The sequence below is a fragment of the Asparagus officinalis genome, chromosome 1, assembly GCF_001876935.1.
Source record: "Asparagus officinalis chromosome 1, Aspof.V1, whole genome shotgun sequence".
Taxonomy (NCBI): Eukaryota; Viridiplantae; Streptophyta; class Magnoliopsida; order Asparagales; family Asparagaceae; genus Asparagus; species Asparagus officinalis.
Genome location: NC_033794.1, coordinates 21059263 through 21084862, shown reverse-complemented (window position 1 = coordinate 21084862; position 25600 = coordinate 21059263). Strand labels below are relative to the sequence as shown.

Below are 25600 nucleotides of genomic sequence, written 5' to 3'. Positions count from 1 at the left end.
GAGATCCCTCTTTTAACTTTTGTTATTCACAAATTGAAACAATCTTTTTAAGTAAAAAGACCTCTGTGTTGTCTGTCAAAATCCTAGAAAACCCCCAACATTTTTCTTTTTGTTTTCTCTACCCTCTTTTCTCCCACTATAAACCTAGAGCAGAATATGTCCCAAAGTTCAGGGTGTATTGTGAAACTCCCCAAAATTTAGGAAGGTTTTCTCTAAAGTTTCAAAGTTCAGGTGTTTTTGTGAAATTTGCCCGAAAACTTTACCGGTCAAAATCAAAACAGGGAAATAAAGGGAAATAGTGAGCCGTTTATAATTTTAAGGGCGAGGGGGGAAGTGAAAACGTAGCAAGGGCTCCTTTTAATCCGTTGGAGCCAAAGTTTCTCGCTTTTTATTTTCTCTTTTTCATTTTTCTGCTTCAAACCCTCAAATTTCTCTTCTTGCGATATCTACAGAGATCGGCGGCAATGCTTGGAGGTAAAATTTTCACCACTTTGTTCTTCTTTACACCGTCTTTCGTATTGAGTATTTGGCGAAGCTGCTGCTTGATCTTTTAGTTTACTGACGGTTTCTGATCAAATTTTACGTTACCCTTTTCTAGGTTTTCTTAAATTTTCTGTTTTGGTTCTTTTTTCTTTGAATTTCTGGCGGTATAGCGGTAGAAACGATGGGAGAATGTTTTGGGCATGTTTAAATTTGGTTGATTGGTGGGTCTATTATAGATTTTGGTGTGATCACATGGAAAATATTATTGGTTTGTTGACTGAACAGAGATGGAAAACTTTGATTTTGGGTTTCGTGATGAATTATTGGGGGAGCGAATTTGATCACTTATAATCAATTGTTGAGCATTTGAATTTATTGGATGTGAAAGATGATGGTTTGGATATGAATTGAGTAATTGGCATGCCTTACGGCTTCCTTTTTTCCCTTGAAGGCTTGCATGTATGTATTGTTAAAAACTGCATTCACTGGATTATGCATCTTTTGGGAAAGTTACCTTAGGTTTTTATTTGGAAAGGATGATGCTTCCTATGACATGTGTAGTCTTTCATGGAGAGGATTATCGAGGATTTACCGTCTTTGCAAGGAGAAACTGAAATATCTTGAAATGCTAGCCACATTTCTCTTCTTGAGAGAATATTCAAATGTAATTTAGATCAGTTAAGGATGACTTGCCTTATTTGCAAATTCGTTGTAAGTGCATAGAATTTAGGAAAACCTCTATATATCAGTTAAATAAATGTCAAAGGTGCCTAGATGTAGAGTGAGGAATAGGTTCGATGTAACTAGTTTCATTATTAAATGACTTACAAGGCAATGAGTGTGGGAAGCAACCTCGTTCATTAATAAGGTAGATAGAGTTAGCTGTAAACTATGACTTAACATTTCGTACAAAGGTGTCTGGTGAATATGTATTTTTTCTAGATTGATTTGCTGTTTTTTAGGTTCTATTTTGGTATATTCAATTGATTCTCATGCAACAAAAGAGGTAAGTACGAGCTTGTGGATGTCATTGAATTTCCTAAATGTACCATGCACTTTTTATCATTTTCTCTTATGTCACTATCGAAAGGTGTGATCATGTGACAACACTGTTATAATTAGTGGTAAATGGCGCCGTAATAGTGGCGTTAATAGCGGTAGCGGTTCCCTCCCGCTACGCTATCCCCCAATAGCGGTGACATACTACGGAATATGCGCTTTCCACTCACAAAAGCAGCCAATAGTGTGCCATAGTGGTAAATAGCGGGCGATTGCAAGAAAAATATGCTTTTTGACCGCTATTTAACATCGGTTTGAGGTTTAGTTTTTTAAAATTAAACATGACACGGAACCACTGCATCCCACCGCCTCCCGCGATTTCTGGCGTATTCCTGCTACCTCCCACAGCCGTCGGCACCTCCCTCAGCACTTCCTCTCACCTCCTCTCACCGTGAGCTCCTCCTACTGCAGTCCTTTCACCGCTCAACCCATCTTCTCGAAGACAACGACTCTTTGACTCCTCCTCTAGTCGTCTTCGTATTATATGATAGTTACATGTCTATTTCACGTTTAGGATATCTTTAAATCATCAAATATGCACTTTTAGATTTTCTAGATTTTTTATAATTTTTCTTATTTTTTTTGAATATTTATACATATCTAAATTAGACCGCTATTTGACTTTGCGTTTTTTACCACTATTTTGCTGCAATAGTCACAAATAGCCTTAGCAATGCCTCACCGCTACGCGACGCTATCCGCTATTGATAACCTTGTGTGACGATGAAGTTTACATAAGTTAGTGATGTCTAACTGCACTGAGATGGTTGGAGCTAATTAGTTTTAAGACTTATGCATCACTATATGCGGTAATGGATATTAAATGATGTTGATCTTGTATGGGCAGATGGTTTATAATGGTCCAACAAACTGTGTTTAGTTGTATTGTTGGGAGCCTTGGAACAAGCCAAGATTTGGAGGATTACTTAAAATTCGTTAGTCATAATTTTATTACTTTGTAACTGGTATTGAAGCATAGTAGGAAACCTTTCTCATAGTGTTCTGAGAGATCTTCGGTTCAAAGTCTTTGCATCAGCCTATGGACTATTTCTCCAGAAAGAGAAAATGTGTTACTTTGTCAATTGCATAGTTGCATAATTTTACCTCAATCTGATATGACTTTGTGATCCAGTTACATGATCTGAACAACTGTTATTTTCTGATACTATATGAGAACTCCACTTTATGTGTTAGTAGAACCTTTGCCCATATTAATCGGATGGTTGTGATGTTGTGGAGCACCTCTCTTCCCTTGGGTGGTTTTAGTATTCACAGTTACCAAAGCTCGCCCATTTGTCATTGACACATATATCATTGTTAATAGAGCTTTTTCTTGGCATTCATAATCAGTTTCATTTTTTTCTTTCCCTTCCAAATCTAACTGAAAGTGCACTGATTTGGGATAACTGTTGCAACATTAGATTTCTACAAAGACTTTTTCCATTTCCATCCTATTCATATTTCTTTGACACTTATGTATTGTCCTTCTAGAAACAGTGAGTACTTTTAAGTTCTCACTTCATGAAGCTTCTTTATGACAGATTTTCTAATGATTGAAATTCTTTACTATAAGCATCTGATATCCATATTGGAACTTCAAAACTTTCTTCTTTATGACAGCTGTAAAATATTTGTTATTGTTTTGTGAGAAAAGCTTATACTATTCACTGGCTCATCTCCAATGATCTCTTGAGGTTCATCTCTTAGCAGATCCCTGATGATCCTTGACCTACTTACTGATTTCAAAATGCTTTTGTTCATTAGCTGGTTTGACCATAGACATGACTAGTTTTATAGTAATTTTTTTAATTCTTTTTTCTTCATGCATAGAAAGATCTTCTGAAACTAGTTATAAATCATTCTCATCTCATTATTCTTTGCATAAAGTGTTTGATCATTATTTTGTCAACACATTTTTTTAATTTGGTGCATGAGTATTTAAATGGAGGTTGTCGACGAAGTACCAGTTCAGGTACTACTACTCATTGGAGGCAAGAGTGATGAGGGGGGCTGGTGAATTACTTGGCATGTGTCCAGATTGCTGACGCTGCTAAGAAACTAAGATGATTAGGGATATTAGGGTTTGGACCCAATTTAAAACCCTCCAAGCCCTAAGTCGGAGGAAAGAACTGAAGATAATGAACAGGGCATTTAAAAGGCCAGAATTTTGGATATGAATGGAGGGATTTGAGTTTATAGACAGTTTATTGAGCTCAAGGAGATGGTCCTGGGCCAATAAGATGGTGACGTTGGGCTGAGTAGGAAGAGAAAGTAAGGACCAAGTAGACCGTAGCTGATAATCCACTAGTTCAATTGGTCTCATGGTATGTGAATGATCATTCGTCGAATCGTTAATCGTTGGTGTGGGACACATGTCAGGCATTTGTTGATGGAAGGCAGGTCGTAAGGTCGAAGCATAAACACCTGCTTGCTCCTTTTGTGATTCACTCCTTAACACTGTGCTGCTTAATCTTTTCCATACTTGGATTGTTCCACTTTGTCCTCAAGTTCCATTTTGCATTTCCTATCTGCACGTCCCTCTCAACATCACAGGCAGTGGTGGTTCAGTCTCATAGTTTGGTTCTACTTGCACTGTACCTTCGTGCTTGATCCCCTTTCTAGTTTCTAGTTATGTTCCTTCCAATGTTTTAAAAGGAGGGAATGGAAGGCAAGCATTGGGCCCATATAGGGTAAGTTTTCAAAGGCGTGAGAGGCATAAGCCTCATAAATTAATTATATTTTATTTTATAGTCTACAATATCATAAGTGCATAATATATAGTGGTATAATAATTTATAAATAGACACTTTCAGGTGGTGGACAATAATAAAAATGCAATAGGCTAAATATAGACATGAATTACAGTAGAGTAGCTACTTTAAACAAATTCTATGTTATCTATAGTCATGTGGCCATATTGAAGACACATGGCCTAAAAGTCACAAGATTTTTGGAAAACTAAACACAATTATTGTATTAGCTCAATAGTAACAAGGGCATGAGCACAGTTTAAGACGAGAGAATTGATTGACTCCTACAGATGAACATAAAACCCATTTAGATTTTAAAAAAAACGAGAAATCAAGCTGAAAATTGTTTTTTTTTTCTTTTTTGTTTTTGTGTGTGGGTGGGTGGGTGGTTTTTTTTTTGGGAGGAGGGGGGGGGGGGGGGTTGGTTGTTTTTTTTTTCTTTTTTGTTTTTGTGTGTGGGTGGGTGGGTGGTTTTTTTTTTGGGAGGAGGGGGAGGGGGGGTGTTGGCAGAAAGGGACACATTTGAGTCTAGTCAAGAACCCTTACCTTCTATCATTGTATTGAAGCGTACGTTTCAAAAGAGAAACCTTGGTCCCCTTCAAGGGGCATTGAGTGCACACTTCAGTTATGCTTCAATTCATTTGGCCTATGCTTCTAGGGACAAATCACTTTTCTCCAAAGGCAACTAAACCAGATTTATCACTTCTCTGAAGACTAGTATTATGCCCCTATTTCAGGAAGAGGTGTGTCAAACTAAGGGCATGAGGTAGGGATATATGTCAAGATGCTTATTGTGGTCAGTTTTCCCTCCCCTTTCATCCCTGTTGCTCTTAGGACCTTCAATGCAGCTTGTTACTACCTTGTATAGAATTCTTTAGGGTATATGGTGGACGTTGCCTCCTCATGTCACTCCATGGTCTTGACCTCAGACTTGTCTTCTTTCAGTACTTATTCTCCTTATTAATGCACATGTTGTACGAGGCTAGGATTTATATATTCGATACAGACCTATTAAAAGTTGATGCATTAGTTCCCATCCTCAACAAGGCTTGAAAGGACAATTATGCATTTGTCCAACACAAGGGACTTTGATTATTCCACCACCATGGAGGAGTCCATTGTGGCTGATCTCTGACAGTGGGGCTTCAAGCACACACGTGCCAGGTGCTGTTGGTTAAGCCCACCCTTGTTTGATATAGGGCTTAACAAAGCGTAATCATGCGGAGTTGGCTAAGCAGTAATGAACCTCAAGCAGTAACGAGTCTCAAGTTCTGCTCCGACACTTGACTATTGCCTTTACTCTTTTTCCTTGCTGATTGGTGACTGATGGCTTCGAGAAGTCCAAGATGAACATGCATAAAGCCTTAACAGAGGAAGAGAAGGACAACTGAAGAGGGTAAAAGGCTGTGGACCAGCCTAAATCAGGAACAATCTTCAATACCAAGCCGATCTTGAAACCTCAAGGTTCCTTGCTGGAGTCATTCTTCTCCCTGGACTATTCAATTTTATGTTGAACCCCAATCCTATAGAGGCCCCTTTAGATCCAAATTAGCAGAAACTTGTGCAAGATGGGCTAGATTGATTGCATCGAGCTGGTACTTGGGCATTGTTTCTCTACCTTCCAGAAAGCATGTTATTTGTTAAAAATGGGTGTCTAAGATTAAGACTTAAGACTATAGCTGATAGTCACTTGAACAGAATAAAGTACCTCTTGCAGTAAAGAGTTGCGAACAAAAGTATGAAGTAGGTTTTGAGGAGATGTTTGTTCATGTTGCTAAGATGACATCAGCTTGCACTCTAATTTATATTGTAGCTTCGTCCTTCTGGCCTTTGTTTGAAATATATGCGAAGGATGCCTTTTAAATTGTGATCAAGGAGAAGTATATATGCGGCGCTCGTCTTTCACATCAACAGGGCTACATATGACATGTTCAATATGCTTCGTGTTGTCTCTGACTCTCTAAAACAAGCACCACATTCTTATTCCATGATGTTTCCATGGTTTCTCTTTGTTTCTCTTTTTCTGAAGAAGATTGGGTTCTTTTTACATGTCCATCTGCTCTTACGATGATACTCGTGCTACTTTTTTAGATTGACGATATGCTTATTACTGGAATTTAAGGGTAGAAATATTATGTAGGAAATCTTCATGCTGTATTTGATGTGAAGTATTGTTGCTGTCTTTGATCGCTATATCTATTGATGATGTACCATTCGATAATTCTACTCATTGTAGCAAAGGTGGGTTTTCTTTAGATTATCTGACTGCCGCATACTGACATCCAGCATGCAATACATATTCTTAGTTAGTCTCAAGCGTCTATTGCTTCATGAATTGGGCAGCAGTGGTTACTATGGTTATCATTATGCATCATATATTTAGTTCACTGTCTGCCTATAAGCTTATTGTACTTATCCTCTTCCTTCCTGATTCTTTATGACTAGCCCTGCTACTTTGATGCTTCTTGAGCTGTGATTGTTATTTAGTTATTGATAGAAAATTCACAACTAGATAGTATATTTTTTTCCTTAGCGATAATTTGATTTCTTCACCGAGCAAAAAGAATTTTTTGGTTGATCTACCATGGAGGCAGAATATTGGGTTATGGCTTTTAACTACATGTCCCCCCCCCCCCCCCCCCCACCAAAGAAAAAAACCCCCCCACCAAAACAAAACAAAAAAGACAAGCCCACACATGATGCTGGGGAAAAAGAAGAACTCAAACTATATTAACCATATATTTCTGAAGTGATTTCATTTTAATTATCATAAATGTTCAAAGAAAATTTGACTTGTGCGAAAGGACAACAGTATATTTGAGTTCAAATATTTGCTAGTATTTTCTTGCATTCCAATATAGGTTCATTTGCTTCATTTCAAATATTTTCTTGCATTTCAATTGGTTTGCAAACATTTGATGTCTCTAAATATAGCTATCGGGAAATGAGAGTGTACTAAGTTGAAAGAAAAATCCATGAATAGAGCCTACCCTGTGATGCCTTCTATGAAGAATAAAACCTTTCTTGTTTGACGTATAGAAACTTTCTTCTCTGATCGCTTAGAAAATATTTGATGTCTTGTAATAGTCTAGTTGTTTTCATTTCAGGTTCTATCAATATAACATTAAGATTATTTAGGAATGAGGTAGATTATCATAAAAGTCTAGTTAGTCTTGGAGTTTAGGTACTATGTTTTTTCTGCTCTCATATGGTTCATACCATATACCAATCTATTTATTTGCGTATCAGATCATAATATAACATTTTCCGGTAACCATTGCCTACTATTTTCCAAACTCCTCTAGACATGCCTTTAGAACTCAATGCATATCAACAATAGATCCCACTAAAATCTGAATGTGTAGCCGTTATGTTTACGGAACTGAAAGTAGTAGAAGAATAACAGACTTTAAAGTACTAGAAGAAATGAAGAATAAGCTCAAACCACCATAATACTCTACAAATTGGAAACAAATCATGAATACAGGTAATCTTATGATTTGGCAAAAAAAAAAAAAAACCGAGACTCGATTTAGTATGAATCATAAGTACATAAATATTCTAAATGTTGTTAAATAAAATGGAAACACTAACAGTATTCTGAAATAATATGCTAGAAACTGCCTTCGAAAAATTAAATGAGGATAATCAAGCAAACAAACAATAAGAAACTAAAAAAGTTATGTAATGAGACCAAGAAATAACATTTATTATTATCACAACATCAAACAAACAGCTTTATTCAACAAAGTGCAGTGCTAACAACAACAATATACTTTTATTAAATAAGCATGGTAGGTGGCTACATCATTGACGAGCTAAAATCAATATGACATGAGTTTATAACTTTATCCTTTGTCCAAATTCACTAATGAAATTAATTGCTATTGATGACTTCTTGTAGTTATTTGGGGTAAAATTAGGGATTTTTTTCTCACATGGAGAGGTCTCTCTTTTATATTAATGCACTCTTACAAATAGGTCCTTACAACATTAACTAATTAACTTAATATATCTAAATAACTCAACACTCCCCCCTCAAGATGGGCGATAGATATCAATCATCCCCATCTTGTTACAAAAGATATCATACTCTCTAGAACCTAATTCTTTTGTTAAACAATCAGCTAACTGCTCTTCTGATTTCACATAGCTCAAAGTCAGAACTCCCCTATTATGTTGCTCCTTGATAAAGAACCGATCAATCTCCACATGTTTGGTGTGATCATGCTGAATTAGATTGTTTGCAATATTAATTGCCGATTTGTTGTCACACCAAAGTTGTAAGGAGTCTCCTCTAAACAAGCGCAGCTCAGATAACATGTTTTTGACCCACATCAACTCGCACAGACTAACTACCATAGCCCTATACTCGGCCTCAACTATAGACTTAGCCAACACATCTTGCTTCTTGCTACGCCAAGATACAAGATTACCTCCAACAAATACACAGTAGCCTATAGTGGACATACGATCATCCATACAACTCGCCCATCAGCATCACAATAGCCTTTAATTCTCAGATGTCCAGAACTCCTGAACCATAACCCCTTTCCTAGGCTTCCTTTAATATACCTAAGAATTCTGCGAACTGCCTCCATATGCTGCTCTTTGGGATCATGCATATATCTACCCACCACACACTGCATGAGTAATATCAGGTCTCGTATGGCATAGATATGTAAGTCGTCCAACTAATCTTTGATATTGCTCTTTACTCACCGAGTCACCACCCTCGACACACATCTTATGATTTTGCTCGATAGGAGTAGATGCAACTCTGCACCCCAACATCCCTGTCTCTGAGAGAAGATCCAGAGCATACTTCCGCTGAGAAAACACTATAACCTTTCGCGACCTTGCAATTTCAATTCCGAGGAAGTTTTTCAACTGTCCCAGACCGTTAACTTTAAATTCCTCGCCTAATTTCTTCTTCAACCGTAGGATTTTCTCAGCATCATCTCTAGTTATTACAATATCACCAACATAGACCGTCAGGATAGTGATAAGTTTTGGAGTGCCTGTAAAACACAGTATGATCCCCATTGCACTGCTTGTACCTCATACCACAGACTGCCAACCTGAATATGTCAAACCATACCCTCAGAGACTGTTTTAACCCATACAATGACTTCTTCAATTTGCACATCTTCTCAGCTGCTTGAGAAGTAGCGAAGCCTGGTGGAATCTCCATATTCACCTCCTGGAGATCTCCATGCAAAAGACATTCTTGACATCTAGCTGATGTAGTGGCCAATTGAAGTTGACAGCACATGACACCAACACTCTAACAGTGCTCATCTTTGCTACCAAAGCAAATGTCTCATCATAGTCGATGTCATACGTTTGGATGTAGCCTTTAGCAACCAATCTGGTCTTGTATCTGTCGATCTTGCCATCTGGAGTTTGTTTAACCGTATACATCCACTTACATCCAACAACACGCTTCCCAGTTGGCAAAGGTACCAGCTCCCATGTGTCATTCTTCTTCAAGGCCTAAAGTTCCTCTTACATGGCATTCAACCACCTAGGATCTTGCTTAGCTACCTGCCAGTTGTTAGGTACAGGCACTGTAATGATGCAATGAATGACTTATATGCAGGTGGAATGGATGCATATGAAATGTAATTCGTAATGTCAGTCTCCCAACTACTAAACTTAGCTAGAGGTTTTCCAGCATTGACTCTAGAGGTTATGCGGGGCAAGACAGGAGTATTAGAAGTATCAGGGAAGGAATCGTTACCTCTCGACTCAGGTGGAGAAGGTGAGGAAGCCACTTGAGAGGAGGAACTTGGGACATCAACATTTGTGGGTACTGGCACAGACACAGGAGGCGGCTTATGCTACTGTTTCTGTCTCCTCGTGTATACTCTCAGCTCCCCCTGACCTTGACTGCCAACTCTTGAGTCGCCACCACTACTTGGCGATGTACCATCACTACTCGGTGACTCAAAAGGACATGGAATCATCCCAATCACGATGTCATTCTCATTCTCATTCTCCCCCTCTCTACTAGCATCAATAGAGTCATCTCCAAACAAGGAACTCAACTCCGTCTTTTCCCCATAAAAAGGTTCAAACTCCCGAAAAATCACATTCATACTGACAAACAACCTTCTTTCAGTGGGACACTAACACTTGTATCCTTTTTGACTTGATGAGTAGCCAACAAAGATATATTTAACTGCTTGCAGATCCAGTTTACTCACCATCAATCTGTGATCTCTCACATAACATGTGCATCCAAACACTCTTGGTGGAACAATAAAAATATTCAAACCAAGAGCATCTCACATGGTGTCTTCATCCCTAATACTCTTGATGGCATCATGTTGATCAAATAAGTTGCTGTCATAACAGCCTCACTCCATAAAAACTTAGGCACATTCATTGTCAACATCAATGAGCATGTCACTTCCAGTAGATGCATGTTCTTGCGTTCAGCCACCCCATTCTGAACAGGGATGTCTCGACAGGTGGTTTGATAAAGAATTCCCTGACTAGAGATGAAAGCCACAAACTCCTTATTGACATACTCAGTCTCATTATCTGTTTCGAAGAATCTTCACCTGCACTCCAAACTGGGTTTTCACATAAGCCGAGAAATCTTAAAAATATTTGTAAACCTCGGATTTCTGCTTCATCATGTATATCCAGGCCATACGTGAATAACAATCAATGAAAGTAACAAACCATCTAAAACCACTAATAGATGTAGTAGGACATGGTCCCCAAACATCAGAATGAATAAGTCCAAACATCAGAATGAACAAGTGCAAATGGTTCAAAACTTCGAAGACCAATCATTTTATAAGTAGAACGAGTATGTTTTTCAAGTTCACAAGCATTACAAAATAACTCTTTTCTATCCACTTTCTTCATTATCTCAGGTTCTAACGTATTCAAACTATCAAAAGATAAATGCCCTAATCGACAATGTTGAAGCATTGCTTCTGTCTCTGGCCCTCCGCTAACAGCAACAGCAATCATTGCAGTCTCCCTGTCAAAGTACCAAAAGTCATCACGCCTGATGCTAGTCCCAATCCTCCTCCCCATTTCCTTCTCCTGGAAGACACACATATCCCGATCAAATAACACAGTACAATTCAATTGATCAATGAGAGAGCTAACAGAGAGTAAGTTAACTGGAAACAAAGGAACATACAATACAAATGACAAGGTAACAGATGAAGTACAATGGACCGAGCCAGTACCCTTAATGGGTTGGGATGTCCCATCAGCAGTTTGAACTACCTCAGGATGCATATGCTTACTCGGATAATATAATGCAAACTCACTAGATGCTCCTGTGACATGCCTAGATGCACCTGAGTCTATGATCCAATCAACATGAGTTTTAGTGGATGCCTGAGTCTATGATCCAATCAACATGAGTTTTAGTGGATGCAAGTGCCTGAACCTGTGTACCTTTGTTCGTATGAGCATAACCAACAAAGTTACCAAAGCAGGTAGTGTTATCCAGATCCCGGGTGACTTGTCCCTTGCCCTTCGAACTCTCAGCCTGAAGCTTGAACTGACGTAGTTCCTTCAGCTCTGTTATTTCAGCTCCAGTCATCTCAGCAGCAATCTGGGACTCATCTGCTATAGCTAGGTGAGTAACTCCTCGGCCTCCACGTCCCCTGCCTCCTCGACCTGCATGATCACATTTATGTCCTCTGTCCCCTCGGCTACCACCAGTATTTCGGGGTTGAGGGCAATTGTAGTTGAGATGCCCTTTCTTTCTACAATTGTAACAATCTTTATCATCTCTGATGTGAGCATCTAGAACCACCAATGTCAAGCGAACAGCAAGTGAGGGCATGTCATCACCTTCTGTCTGATCTCCTCTTGTTCCATCGATGCAATAGCCTCATCCAATGAGGGGAGAGATGACAGGTGCCACATTGCTGCCCTCCTTCCCTCAAACTTTGGGTTCAGACCCTTGAGAAAACGAGCCACACGCCTGCGCTCAAGATACTACCTCTCAAGAAGAACATCTGTCGGGTTATGTAGTGATAACGGATCATAGTGGTCCAAATCCGCCCATAAGTGACGTAGTTGTGCTGCATACTGGTACTGTCTTCTCCCCTTGTGTGGTAGCATTAATCTTCTCCTCTACTTCCATCATCATCATCACACGCCCAGCTCCAGAGTACATCCCCTCTAATGTCTTCCAGACATCAGCTGTACTTGAGATAGACTCCACCATCCCAGCTATGGTTGGAGACACAGAAGTCAATAACCAAGAAATCGCCAGAGAATTAGTGTTACTCCATGTGTTCCACTCAGCGCTCGCCTTATTCTCCGGCTCAGTGCACTCCCCCTTCACATACTTGTCAAGTCATTTGATTCGAAGATTCAACAATGCCCTCCGAGACCAACTTAGATAGTTTCTCGTCCCCTCAAGCTTGATGTCATTAGGCAGCAATTTTATCCTCTACATTACCTGCGTCGACTCCGGTGTGGCCACGACTGACCTACTAGAATTCTCTTCTATTTTGGTCTGAAATACCCTGGTCACCCCCTCCAGGATCTCCTTCAATTCCTGACTAGCCACAGGTGTTCTAGGGTTAAGGATGTCTTGTGCTGGGAGAGTGAGATCTGGGGATGTGAGGAGGAGGAGGAGGAGCTAGGGTTAAGGATGTCTTGTGCTGGGAGAGTGAGATCTGGGGATGTGAGGAGGAGGAGGAGGAGCTAGGGTTAAGGATGTCTTGTGCTGGGAGAGTGAGATCTGGGGATGTGAGCTCCAAGGCGCCGGGGGTCTCGGTCGTGACCACGAGCGGGAAGAATCTGTTGGAGACGGCGTCGACGTCGGCGGCGGTGGGGCCCAAGAGCAAGGAGATCAAGCAGACCACTGTTTAGTCGCCGCTAGATAGCTCTGATACCATGTAGTTATTTGGGGTAAAATAAGGGATTTTTTCTCACATGGAGAGGTCCTTCTTTTATATTAATGCACTCTTACAAATAGGTCCTTACAACATTAACTAATTAACTTAATATATCTAAACAACTCAACACTTCTACACTAAATGGCAAGATCAATGGTAGAAGCAGTATTAGCCTTTAGGCTCCTGTCCCTCGACCTCATTGATGTTCTTCAGGATGATTCGGTGGAGTCAGTGTCGTGTATTCTGGTGAATACACAGGTCAACACCATTTACTCAGTTGAGCATACATGTGGAGTATATTCCAGTGGGTATGTATTTCTTAGCATTAGCATAGGTCTCTTGGTAATGGAGAAGCGCTGAGGAATTTTGACCTCTGATAAAACAGAAGTAGTGCTGATTAGGACCCATCACGTCTTCTCGGATTTCTTAAGCTTCATCTCCCTTTTTCCCCATTGTCACAGGAGAGAGAGCAGGGCTCTATATATTTGGGAATGGAGGCCTCTATATCCTTGGTTGCTGGTATTGTAATATGGTAGTGTACACCCCTACCCATTACCATATTTTCCTCACCTAGTCAATGTTCTCCATCCCATAATTGCAGAGAAACCCCTCCCTCACTGAGCTTCTATTCGTTAATCCCTCACTTCAGATCCAAACAAACACCAAGCCTTAACAGAGTGAAAATTTGAAGGATGAAATTTGGGCCACTTTTTTTTTAGCTCATAGTATCCTCATTCCAAAACCGCACTTTTAACTTAGAAGCTATAGACTAATAGGAAATATAAGACATAATAGGCAAGGTTTTAAATATCGGATGTCGGGTTCATGTCGGACGGCTGAAATCCATGTCGGATAGCGGAAATCGGGGATATATCAGGGGACATGGACTAAATATCGGATTGCCATATCGGGTGATCCACATATGTATAATATCATGCCCTAAATGTAATCTAACTATCTAAGCATTCCTAAATTCATAACTTCATGACTCTGCACATTTCAACATTCATATGCACATTTAAAATAAAATAAATCTCTCCTTATTAATCAATAATCATTAGCCTATTATTAATCAGTTAGCCTATTATTAATCAAGTGATCAAACATCAAGTAATCATTAGCCTATTATTAATCAAAATAGTCCACAAACCAAACATTCACGTGTGAAGAAGAAAAAAAGAAAAAACAGGAAAATCGGCCGATATGGCCGATTTTCCAAATAAGAAAATCGGCCGATATGGCCGATTTTTCGCCGATATGGCCGATATGTCGGTAAAAAACGATATGCGACTTGTTTTTCCCCGATTTGTGTCGTTGGACCCCTCAATCCGCTATATCGGCCGACATGTCCGACATGTCGGCCGATATTTAAAACACTGATAATAGGGGATAGAAACGGAAAATAAAAAACACCCTCCTCCAGCTTTTAGACTGGTTTTATGGTTGGTTTCCAATTTCTGACATGAGTGTGTTTACCACTGGCCCTAGACCTATGAGTGTCAAGAAGGGTGCAATTAAGATTCCTCATAATGAAGCTTTTTACGAGAGGACAAAGCATAGTAAGATTGATTTCCACTTCTCTCGGTATCATTTTCAATGGATAAAAAATATTGCATTTCCCTATGTTCAGTATCTTGTGAGTTTGGTGGTCTATTAACCAAGTCTAGCCAACAGCTTGTTCCAATTTCTGGTTGGCAAATTCTCAATGTGCACTTGTTTGAGCTTGTTTGAGTTTGAGGCAGATGTTATTATATAGGAGAAAGATATTTGGTCATCTTAATATATACATTATAACTAATTTTTCATAATTATAGGTACGTTCCTCTTTTTCTTGAAAACCTTCGAGTATTTTGAGTCCAAGCGACATTCTTGTAGGAACAAGGTTCAAATCTCTCGGTCTGTTAGGATGCCTCAGCTGCATACATATAAAATATATCTTTACTATGCCTGAATCCAATTATATATAAAGGCATCATGCATTTTCCTTTTAAATTTCTTAATTAATAAAATAAGGAGCAGCAGTTTTTACAGTCCATATCTCCCAAAGTAAAGGAACTGAGGGAGAAGTTGTGGGTTGTTGTTTGCAACATCATTGAGATGGGAAGTTCTTTACATTTATTCAGGTGTTAGAGCTTAGCGATACCTAGATATGGAAAGGTGATATGCAAAAAGAATAGAATTATTACATCTTATTTTATTTGTTATCCCAAGTTGTAAGGGCTACTGCGTATGAATATATGACCTCCTCCAGTAACAAAAAGAATATGTTGATGCTTCCAGTGTAGGTGGAGTTGCATTCTTTGTTTGACCGTGATGTTTGATGATAAGAATAGCAGAGGCCTCCATGTAACAAACGGCTGACTGTTTTTCATGGTACAGCCTCTAGGTCAGCAATGTGATACTCCTACGCAGCAGAAATGGATTATGTGGTTCATTTTAGATTCATTATGCCAGATCTTTGAAAAAACTTAACTTCGATTGCATTCATGAGAAAATTCGTTGTAACCTGCGAGATATGGTCATTCATATTCCTTGCTTTTCTTTTGTTATCGTTTATCAGGGAGCCCAGCTGCTAATAAATTCCTGCTTTACTCATCATATTGTACTTTAACCTTTTTTTGGGGGGGTTATTGGAGAAGGGTCTTAATCTTTTGATACTGTGTAAAGATATTTTCCATGGTATGTAAGCCCCAATCATGCATTTTTAACCCCTAGTAATTAAGTCATATCCTTTTCTGTTTATTGAAATAATTGATTTTGGTAACTTTAAATCTTTTCAGCTTCTGCCGTTCTGAATTTTCGCTCACACAATTGCTTTTGATTCTGTTTTTCTTTGACATTTCTTCAGCTGTTCTCAGTGAGTAGCAGTAACTCTCCAATGTCTCAGCAAGCGATCGGTAACTTCAATGAGAACAGTTTGATTTACCATGGAAGTGTTGTGCCTGCTGGGGACAAAGAGCATCCTGTATCAGTAAAGAAAGTGGCTTTGAGGGAGTTGCCTACTACTTCGGTGAACATCATGTCAACACCAGCAGAGAACTCTCCATGTCCTGAAGAGAAAGGAACTACAGCAGATTTTTCAAAGGCATCAGTTGGTACCAAGAGGAAGCAACCTGATTGCCCATCGAGCCCTTCACCAAATGCCCACAGAGGGGTAAATGGACATCTTGTATATGTAAGGAGGAAACTCGAGAAGAACAATTCGAGCAGTGCAGATTCACTTAGTTCTTCTATATTGTCGAGGAAACATGACAATGATGAAACAAAAGAGCTGAAATTACCACTGGCCAAGACCCAATCTCCTGATTCAGAGATTACTGCTACAACTCATGCTCTGATTGATACAGAAGGACTGAATACTCAAGACTCCAAAGCTCCCAATGATTCTCAGAGACAGAGCAATCAAGATCCAAGTGCTCCAGTTGATGCTTGGGGAGATAGCAGCCAAGACTCTGATGCTCCAGTCGGTTCCCAGAGACTGAACAATCAAGAGCGCAGAAAGCCAATTGATAATCGAACTCTCAGCAATCACAACTACAAAGCTCCATTTGATCCTCAGAGACCGAGCAATGAAGACATTAGAACTCTTGATCCTCAGAAATTGAGCAATCATGATTGCAAGGCTCCAGTTGATTCTCAGGGACCGAGAAAACGAGGCTCCAATGCTCTAGCTGATCCTCATGGACCGAGCAATCAATGTAGCAAAGCTCCAGGTGATCCTCTGAGATTGAGCAATCAAGATCCTAAAGCTCCTCTTGATCCTCAGAGACCGAGCAATGAAGACGTCAGAGCTCCACTGGATCCTCAGAGGTTGAGCAATCGTGACTGTGAGGCTCCAGTTGATTCTCAGGGACTAAGAAAACGAGACTCGAATGCACTAGCTGATCCTCATAGACCGAGCAATCAATGTGACAAAGCTCTAGGTGATCCTCAGAGATTGAGCAATCAAGATCCAAAAGCTCTTTTTGATCCTCAGAGACTAAGCACTCAAAACTTTAAAGCTCCACCTAATCCTCAGAGAGCTAACAACCAAGATAATAGAGCTCCAGCTGATACTCCGAGACTAAGCAATCAAAACATCAATATTCAAGCTGATCCTCAGAGACCGAGCAATCAAGATCCCAAACCTTCAGTTTATCCTCAAAGAACAAGCAATCAAGAGTGGAAAGAAAGGTATCTGCAGCTGCAAATGTTTTTGAAGAACTGCGACCAGTCAAGTCAAGAAGATTATAAAAGCAGTAAGTTACTTATGGTCTCATTCAGTATGATGAATGTATGAAATCAAAATCTACTAACATATTTGTGTTTTATTTAATGATAATTACAGTGCTTCGGTCTTTAACGTCAGCTGATCGAAGCCGACATGCCCTTGAGCTGGAGAAAAGGGCATTAAATCTGCTACTCGAGGAAGGTAATCCAGCATTCTGTTGGGCATTTTTATCCTAATAACAAGCCGAATAGCCTTGTACCAGATATTTGGGATATGCTGCATGAATTTTATTCTTCAATTCTAAGTTAACTATTATCATATCATTATTAATTGCTTCTAACCAGATTCTCTTTCTCCTATTAGTCTAAGTGTAGACCCAAAGCTGAAGTCGAAGCTGGAATCAAGAAGATGAAGCAAAACGAAGGAAACAGGAAAACTGCAGTACGGTCGACCGCGGTGCTCTCGGCGGGCGGCCGCGGCGACTGGTTCGGCGGTCGCCCGCGAGTCGAGCTGACAGTTTCCTAATATGTTTTGAATTCTGTTTAAGTTGGGATTCATATATATTCTAGGGCTAATAAGAACGTGAAAAACAATCAGAAAGAGAGAAAAAAGAGAGAATCTCAGAGAGATTATCCCTTGTTTGAGTACTTGTATTCTTTCTTCAATTAATCAAAGAGATTGTGTGGTGTGGCTCCCGAGGACGTAGGTACGTTGCCGAACCTCGTTAAATTCTAGTGTTCTCCCTTGTTCTTATATCTGCAAGTTTTTATCTTTTATTTGTGATGAATTTCTTTCTTGCTCAACTTTCTAACAAGGTCCGGAAGAGAAATGGTTCGATTTGATTGTTTCGAATCCCCCAACAATTGGTATCAGAGCTTCGTTCAGCAATTTGTGAAAAAACCATGATAGGAAATCAAATCTAAGATCGAGAAGTTTGACGATTCAGACTTCGCTTACTAGAAGTCGCAGATGGAGGACTATCTGTATCAGAAGGACTTGTATCGCTCGTTGATAGGTAAGAATAAATAACAGAAGAAAGAGGAGTCAGACAATGATTGAGAGATACTGGATACGAAGGTTCTATGGCAAATCTGATTGTCGCTCGTCAAGACAGTAGCGTATAATATCTTGAAGGAGAAAACGATAGTAGGGCTTATGAAAGCGCTCACAAAAATGTACGAGCAACCGTCTGCAGTAAATAATGTGCATCTGGTAAACATTCTTTTCAACCTTAAGATGATAGAAGGACGGTCCTTCACGATGTATCTTAGCGAGTTCAACACGATTATTGATCAGCTTATCTCTGTAGACATCACGTTCGATGACGAAGTGCAGACTCTTTTATTACTATCGCAGTTACCGGATAGTTGGACAGGTTGTGTGACGACAATCAGCAATTCGATGGGGAAGGAAAAGTTGAAGTTGAGTGAGGTGGTGAGTATGATTCTATCTGAGGAGGTTAGAAGAAAAGCGCACGAATCAGAAGATTCAAGTTTAGCCCTAAACTTCGAGCAGAGAGGCAGAAGCCAGAAGAAAGAAAAGTGTTGGAACTACGATCAGGATGGCCATATGTGTTCAGTCTGCAAGAGTCCAAAGAAGAATGCGGGTGAGCAGGAGGCTCATATCGTGCAGGATGCTTTGATCCTTGCTATGGACAGCAATTCGGATTTTTGGGTTATCGACTCAGGAGCTTTTTTCCACGCCACTGCTAATAAGAAGATTCTTCGAAATTATGTAGCAGGGGACTTTGGAAAAGTGTATTTGGGGGACAATGAGCCCTGTAATATTATTGGAAAGGGCGATGTACAGATTCAGATGAAGGGCTCTAAGTGGAACTTGAAGAACGTGAGACACGTACCGAAGCTGAAGAGGAATCTTATTTCGGTGGGACAGCTTGGAGCAGAAGGCTATGTTTTAACATTCACAGAGGATTCATGAAGAATCTCCAAATGTACGATGGTAGTTGCCCGAGGCAACAAATTAGGGATTTTCTACCTCACATCACATGCGAGTGACACCCTCACAATTATAGCTGGTAAAAAGAGTACAGATCTGTGGCACAACAAGCTAAGGCACATGAGCGAGAAGAGGATGAAGATCTTACATTCATAGGGAAAGCTAATCGGGATCAACTCCGTGGAAGTCGGGGTTTGTGAAGACTGTATCTTTGGAAAGCAGAAGAGGGTTAGTTTTCAGAAGGGTGGAAGGTCACCTAAGGTTTAGAAGCTAGAGTTGATTCATACAGATGTATGGGGTCCAGCCAGTGTGTTTTCTTTTGACGGTTCGAGATACTATGTCATCTTTATCGACGATCACTTAAGGAAGGTGTGGATTTACTTCATGAAGCACAAGTCAGAGGTGTTCGGAGTCTTCAAGAAGTGGAAAGCCATGGTGAAGACGAGACAGATCTGAAGGTGAAGTGTCTGAGATCAGACAATGGTGAAGAATACGAGCTGGAGGAGTTCAAGAGGTTCTGTGTTACGAATAGTATTCGTTTAGAGAGGACTACTCCAGGGGCGTCGCAGCAGAACGGTATTACGAAGAGGATAAACAAAACCTTAACGGAGCATGTCAGGAGCATACGATTACATACAGGTCTGCCTAAGACATTTTGAACGGATGCGATGCATACGGTGGCTTACCTTATTAATCATGGGCCATCAGTTCCTTTGGATTTTGGGATTTCAGAGGAGGTTTGGAGTGAAAAGAAGATAAATATCTCACATTTGCGAGTATTTGGTTGTGTGGCTTATGTTCATATTAGTGACCATGTCAGGGACAAGCTAGAGGTTAAGTCACCGAAATGCACATTCATTGGATACGGCATTGATGAGTTCGGATATCGTCTTTGGGATGAGAAGAACAGGAAGATCATCAGGAGTCGAGACGTCATATTCAATGAGGATGTGATGTACAAGGATAGAAAAAATACCAAGGAAAGCCAAAACAGTAGGAGCAGCACTTCGGATGCAGGTGGATCCGAGTACATGGATTTAGAGGAACTTCCAGATAGGGGTGATGATGTTTGTTCTGATCAAAAAACGGAGGAGGCTCCAGGTGTAGAAGCAACTACCCAGGGCGTGTAGCTTAGGAGGTCATCCAGGGTACCCAAACCGAATCCTAGATATCTTCCTTCTCTTGATTACTTATTGTTGACAGATAGCGATGAACCGGAGTGCTATGAGGAGGCTATGCAAGTGAGTGAATCTCAGCAGTAGGAGCATGCAATGCAGGAGGAGATAGATTCTCTACTCACTAATAAGACATGAGAATTAGCCCAGCTACCTGCACAGAAAAAGACCTAGCATAACAAATGGGTCCACCGAATCAAGCAAGAGAGTAATGGAAGTAAGAGGTTTAAGGCCAGATTAGTTGTAAAGGGGTTCCAGCAGCAGGAAGGAGTGGACTATACAAAGATATTTTCCCCTATTGTAAAGTTCACAACCATCAGGGTAGTGTTGAGCTTGGTGGCTGCAGAAGACCTCTTCCTTGAGAAGTTAGATGTTGGACTACACGAAGATATTTTTTCCTGTTGTAAAGCTCACAATCATCAGCTTGGTGTTAAGCTTGGTGACTGTAGAAAACCTCTTCTTTAAGCAGTTGGATGTGGAGATTGACTTTCTTCATAGTGACTTGGATGAAGAAATCTACATAAAGTAACATATTGGCTTCATTGAAGAAGGAAAGGAAGAGATGGTGTTCAAGTTCAAGAAGAGCTTATATGGTTTGAAACAGGTTCTGAGACAGTAGTACAAAAAGTTTGATAACTTCATGCAAAACAATGGCTACAGAAGATACAATCCGGATCATTGCTGCTATTTCAAGAGGTTCTAGTCCGTTTTATTATATTGTTATTATATGTTGATGACATGTTAGTAGCAGGACTGTGTTTAGAGGAGATAAATAGTTTGAAGAAGCAGCTGTCAAAGGAGTTTGCAATGAAGGATCTGGGTGTAACAATGCAGATTTTAGGGATGCAAATCAGTAGGAATAAAGCTGAAGGGACGTTGAGGTTGAGCCAAGCTGAATATATCAAGAAGATACTCCAGAGGTCAATATGCAGAATGCTAAGGTTGTTAGCACACCCCTTGGAAGACGGTTCAAGTTATCTGAGGAGCAATCGCCTAAGACAGATACAGAAGAAGAGCATATGAGCAGAGTGTCATATTCTTCGATCATTGGGAGTCTTATGTACGCGATGGTTTGCACGAGGCCGGACATTGCCCATGCAGTGGGAGTTGTGAGCAGGTTTGTAAGCAATACAGGAAAACAGCATTGGGAGGTCGTGAAGTGGATATTACGATACTTGAGAGGGACAATGAACAAGCCATTATGTTTCAGGAGGGAGGGAGCTGGTGCTGCAGGGATACGTGGATGCGGACTTCGCCAATGATCATGATACAATGCGAAGCACCATGGGGTATGTTTATACCTTAACGTTGACAGCAGTGAGCTGAGTCTCGCGTCTGCAAAAGATTGTGATTTTATCTATAGCCGAGGCTGAGTATGTCGCGGTGACTGAAGTAAGCAAGGAGATAATCAAGTTGAACGGGTGCTTGGAAGAGTTGGATCTGAAGCAAGGGAGATGAGTTCTTTATTGTGATAGCCAGAGCGCTATACATCTTACTAAGAATCCAGTTTATCATGCCAGAATGAAGCACATCGATGTACAATACCATTTCATACGCTCGCTGATTGAAGACGAAAAGTTACACTTAATGAAGATTTTGGGGAGTCAAAATCCGACGGACATGTTGACGAAGCTAGTCACCATTAAGAAAGTGGAGTTGTGCGCAACTTCAGTTAGCCTTCACGAGTAGAAAATGAAGGCGGAGCCACACTAAGAGGATCGGGGAGATCGCCGGGATGTTGATGATTGAAGAAAGGATTTTCGGGGGGGAGGGGGGGAGAAGATACTTGCGAAGAAGGGAAGAGTTCGGGTAAACTTGTTGATGACGCTTTGGTCTTCAAGTGGGAGATTGTTAGTCTAAGTGTAGACCCAAAGCTGAAGTCGAAGCTGGAATCAAGAAGATGAAGCAAAACGAAGGAAACAGGAAAACTGCAGTACGGTCGATCGCGGTGCTCTCGGCGGGCGACCGCGAACATTCACGCGACTGAGAAAAGTCTCTGGACTTTTCACGGTCGACCGCGATGGATTCTGCGGTCGACCGGAGATACCCTGTAGGCGTTTTGGGTTTCTGTCGTTTATCCGATCGATCGTGACTGGTTCGGCGATCGACCGCGAGTCGAGCTGGCAGTTTCCTAATCTGTTTTGAATTTTGTTTGGGCTGGGATTCATATATATATGCTTTCTAAGGCTAATAAGAATGTGAAAAACCATCAGAAAGAGAGAAAATAGAGAAAATCTCAGAGAGATTAATCCCTTGTTTGAGTGCTTGTATTCCTTTTTCAATTAATCAAAGAGATTATGTGGTGTGGCTCCCGAGGACGTAGGCACGTTGCCGAACCTCGTTAAATTCGTGTGTTCTCTCTTGTTCTGTGGCTCCCGAGGACGTAGGCACGTTGCCGAACCTCGTTAAATTCGTGTGTTCTCTCTTGTTCTTATTTCTGTAAGTTTTTATCTTTGATTTGTGGTGAATTTCTTTCTTGCTCAACTTTCTAACAAGGTCCGGAAGGGANAATCCCCCAACATCTCCTACCTCTAGTCCTCTTAGGCTGATTAACTATTATCCTACTACTATTCTTAACTGGTGCATTTAATGTCTCTGTTGCATATGACCAAAACATTTTCATCGATTCTTTTATTTTATCCTCGATAGGAGCAATCTCTAACTTCCTACAAATGCACTAATTTCTTACCCCATCCTTAGTATATAACCACGCGTCCATCATATAACATTCATTTCTACCGCATGAGATTTCACATAGGTTTCTTAATTGCTCAACGTTCTGATCCATAAATATTCATTGCTTGTATATTTGTCATGTATAATTTTCCTTTAAATTGGGCATCTTTATCCTAACACTACAAATATTAGACACTTGTTATTGTGTTCCTTTTTCTGTATTAATATTAAGTATCTGTGTGGCTCTAAGGTTAACTTGGTTGCTTATAGTTACGCTTATAGATACATACAGATATACATACGTACATACGTATGATTTACATATATACACTTTTGTATTAAATATCTGTGTGGCTCTAAGGTTAACTTGTTTGCTTATACACACATATATTTATATATACATATAATACACACACGTGTACATATATACGTACAGTGTATATACATCTGTGTGACTCTAAGGTTAACTTGGTTGCTTATACGTACATATATACGTACAGTGTATACATCTGATTTTTTGTTTTGTTTTTTTTTCCTTTGTTTCCTTTTCAGGCAAAGAGCTGCACCGGATGCAAGTTCTGAACATAATAGGTGAAGCGACATCACAGGAACATGTATCGCCCTCTACTCGAACCTCTGCTTCACAGCCTCATTTCCAAAGAATGGAAACCATGCATAACCCTAAGTCACCATTTTTAAGAAATTGGTGGTGATCTCGGGGACCCTTATGTCTATGCATAACTTATTGTTAGAGTGCAAGTTGAATGGGTTGTTGTAACATTAGTCACATTGAACAGAAGAGATTGAAGCAATTTCTCTAGGCAATCTTCAAGAGAAGGGATTGCAAGTATAGTAGCTTTGTTTACAGTACAAAAGAGGTGTTCCATTTAGCTTGAAGATGATCGGAGACAGTAATTGTAACTGCTAATAAGCTCCTGGATATGCCATAAATTCAATGTAACGTTTAGCAAGTATCTTCCATCTAAATTGGCTTCTTTCTTTCTCTTTCTTTTCTCTACAAGTTCATGTCTCTGTTGTTATTCTTGAGCTTTGAAAGAGTTTTGGTAAATTGTGTTGTATGTGAGTTCTTGTCGATCTGATTTTTTTTTTTCTACTTGTAGTCCCATATTGAGAAAGTTTAGAAAGAATGATGAACTTAACAAATTGGTATAATCTAGTAGTTTAAGAATCTTGGACAAAGTGTCGTATGGGAAAATGTAGAGGATTTGTGAAAACAGATTTGATAATGTTAAGCGTATAACCAGGTACTATCGTGGGAGATTTGTATTAAATTAATTACAGAAAATATTAGTGTATACGTAAGCATGTATAAGTTATTATCTGTGAGAGCTAGCCAACTTTTTTTTTAAACTTGAGAATTTGTCCTCTGAGTCAATCTCATGCAAACTTCTTGCTAGATGATATTTACTCAAAATGCCTAGTAAATATCTTTTCTGGACCTAAAGTTCTAAGTTTCTCAATTTAGTTTATGATCAATACTGAATTTGGCTTCAACTAGTCCCTCCTAATGAGACTAAACCCTACCCATAGCTCACTATATATATATATCCTCATCAAGATTTAGTAGTTTATATACTAAAGATCTAAACACCCTAGTTGGCTATTACAAGACGTTTACTATTAGCAAGTCTCACCATTAAAATTAATGTCCACCTCAAACGGCAACGTGGGTCCAAATTTGTGAACATCCTTCCTATCACACCTAACAATTAAATACAAACCTCTATTGAAATAAATTAATCAGTCCTCTCTAAAACAAGAAAGAGATGATCATCATCAAACTATGAAGAGAGTCTAATTACGTGACATCAAGATTTGGGCGAGGCGAACGGACATGACTCTTAGTTAGGCTCTTTGCATAAATGCTCATCCCATGAACACCCCACTACGTAGTATATATTGCACCCATTCAACAAACGCTAGCGCTAAAACATGGAATAAGTTCGATATACCGATAATCATGGAATAAGTTCGATAGAGGAGGTAGGCGATGAAGATCCTAGTTCCAATGAGTCCTCAACTACGTATCGAGATTATTGCTTGCAAGATCGTTGATTTTGCTTGCAAGCGTCGAAAAAGATCGACAAGAGTGTAGCAAATCTGAAGTTCTATATCCATGTTCGTTGTGTAAGAAAGTTTCCGGTTTGAGGCAAGCCTTAGGAGGGCGCAGAGCAAGCCATGAGAATATTAAGCGTGATGCTTGTAGTGGGGTTAAAGGGTCAGGCGCTCATAAAAGAGTTCGTGCATACTTTTGATCAAAGGAATGATGAAGTTGTGGCTCTTCCTTCTTTATCAACTAAGGGAAAACGTGGGATTGATTTGAATCTTCCTCCACCTGAAGATGACGTTTTTGCTTATGAGGAGGAAAGCGTGGCCATTTTT

General features: G+C 39.9%; 1 protein-coding gene across 1 annotated transcript; it reads left to right on the top strand.

The window, feature by feature from the left end:
• On the top strand, nt 318–24204 carry LOC109821052 (sporozoite surface protein 2-like). The gene is made up of 4 exons (XM_020387249.1): nt 318–474; nt 16029–17418; nt 17508–17591; nt 23750–24204. The coding sequence occupies exons 2-4, from the start codon at nt 16059–16061 to the stop codon at nt 23908–23910; spliced, it is 1605 nt and encodes a 534-aa protein (XP_020242838.1). The 5' UTR covers nt 318–474; nt 16029–16058; the 3' UTR covers nt 23911–24204.

Bases quoted from the DNA above. Each gene is read 5' to 3' on its own strand.
- LOC109821052 (XM_020387249.1), top strand. From the start codon at position 16,059: ATGTCTCAGCAAGCGATCGGTAACTTCAATGAGAACAGTTTGATTTAC. The intron at 17,419-17,507 runs GTAAGTTACTTA...TGATAATTACAG, and splicing joins TCAAGAAGATTATAAAAGCA to TGCTTCGGTCTTTAACGTCA. The intron at 17,592-23,749 runs GTAATCCAGCAT...TTTCCTTTTCAG, and splicing joins AAATCTGCTACTCGAGGAAG to GCAAAGAGCTGCACCGGATG.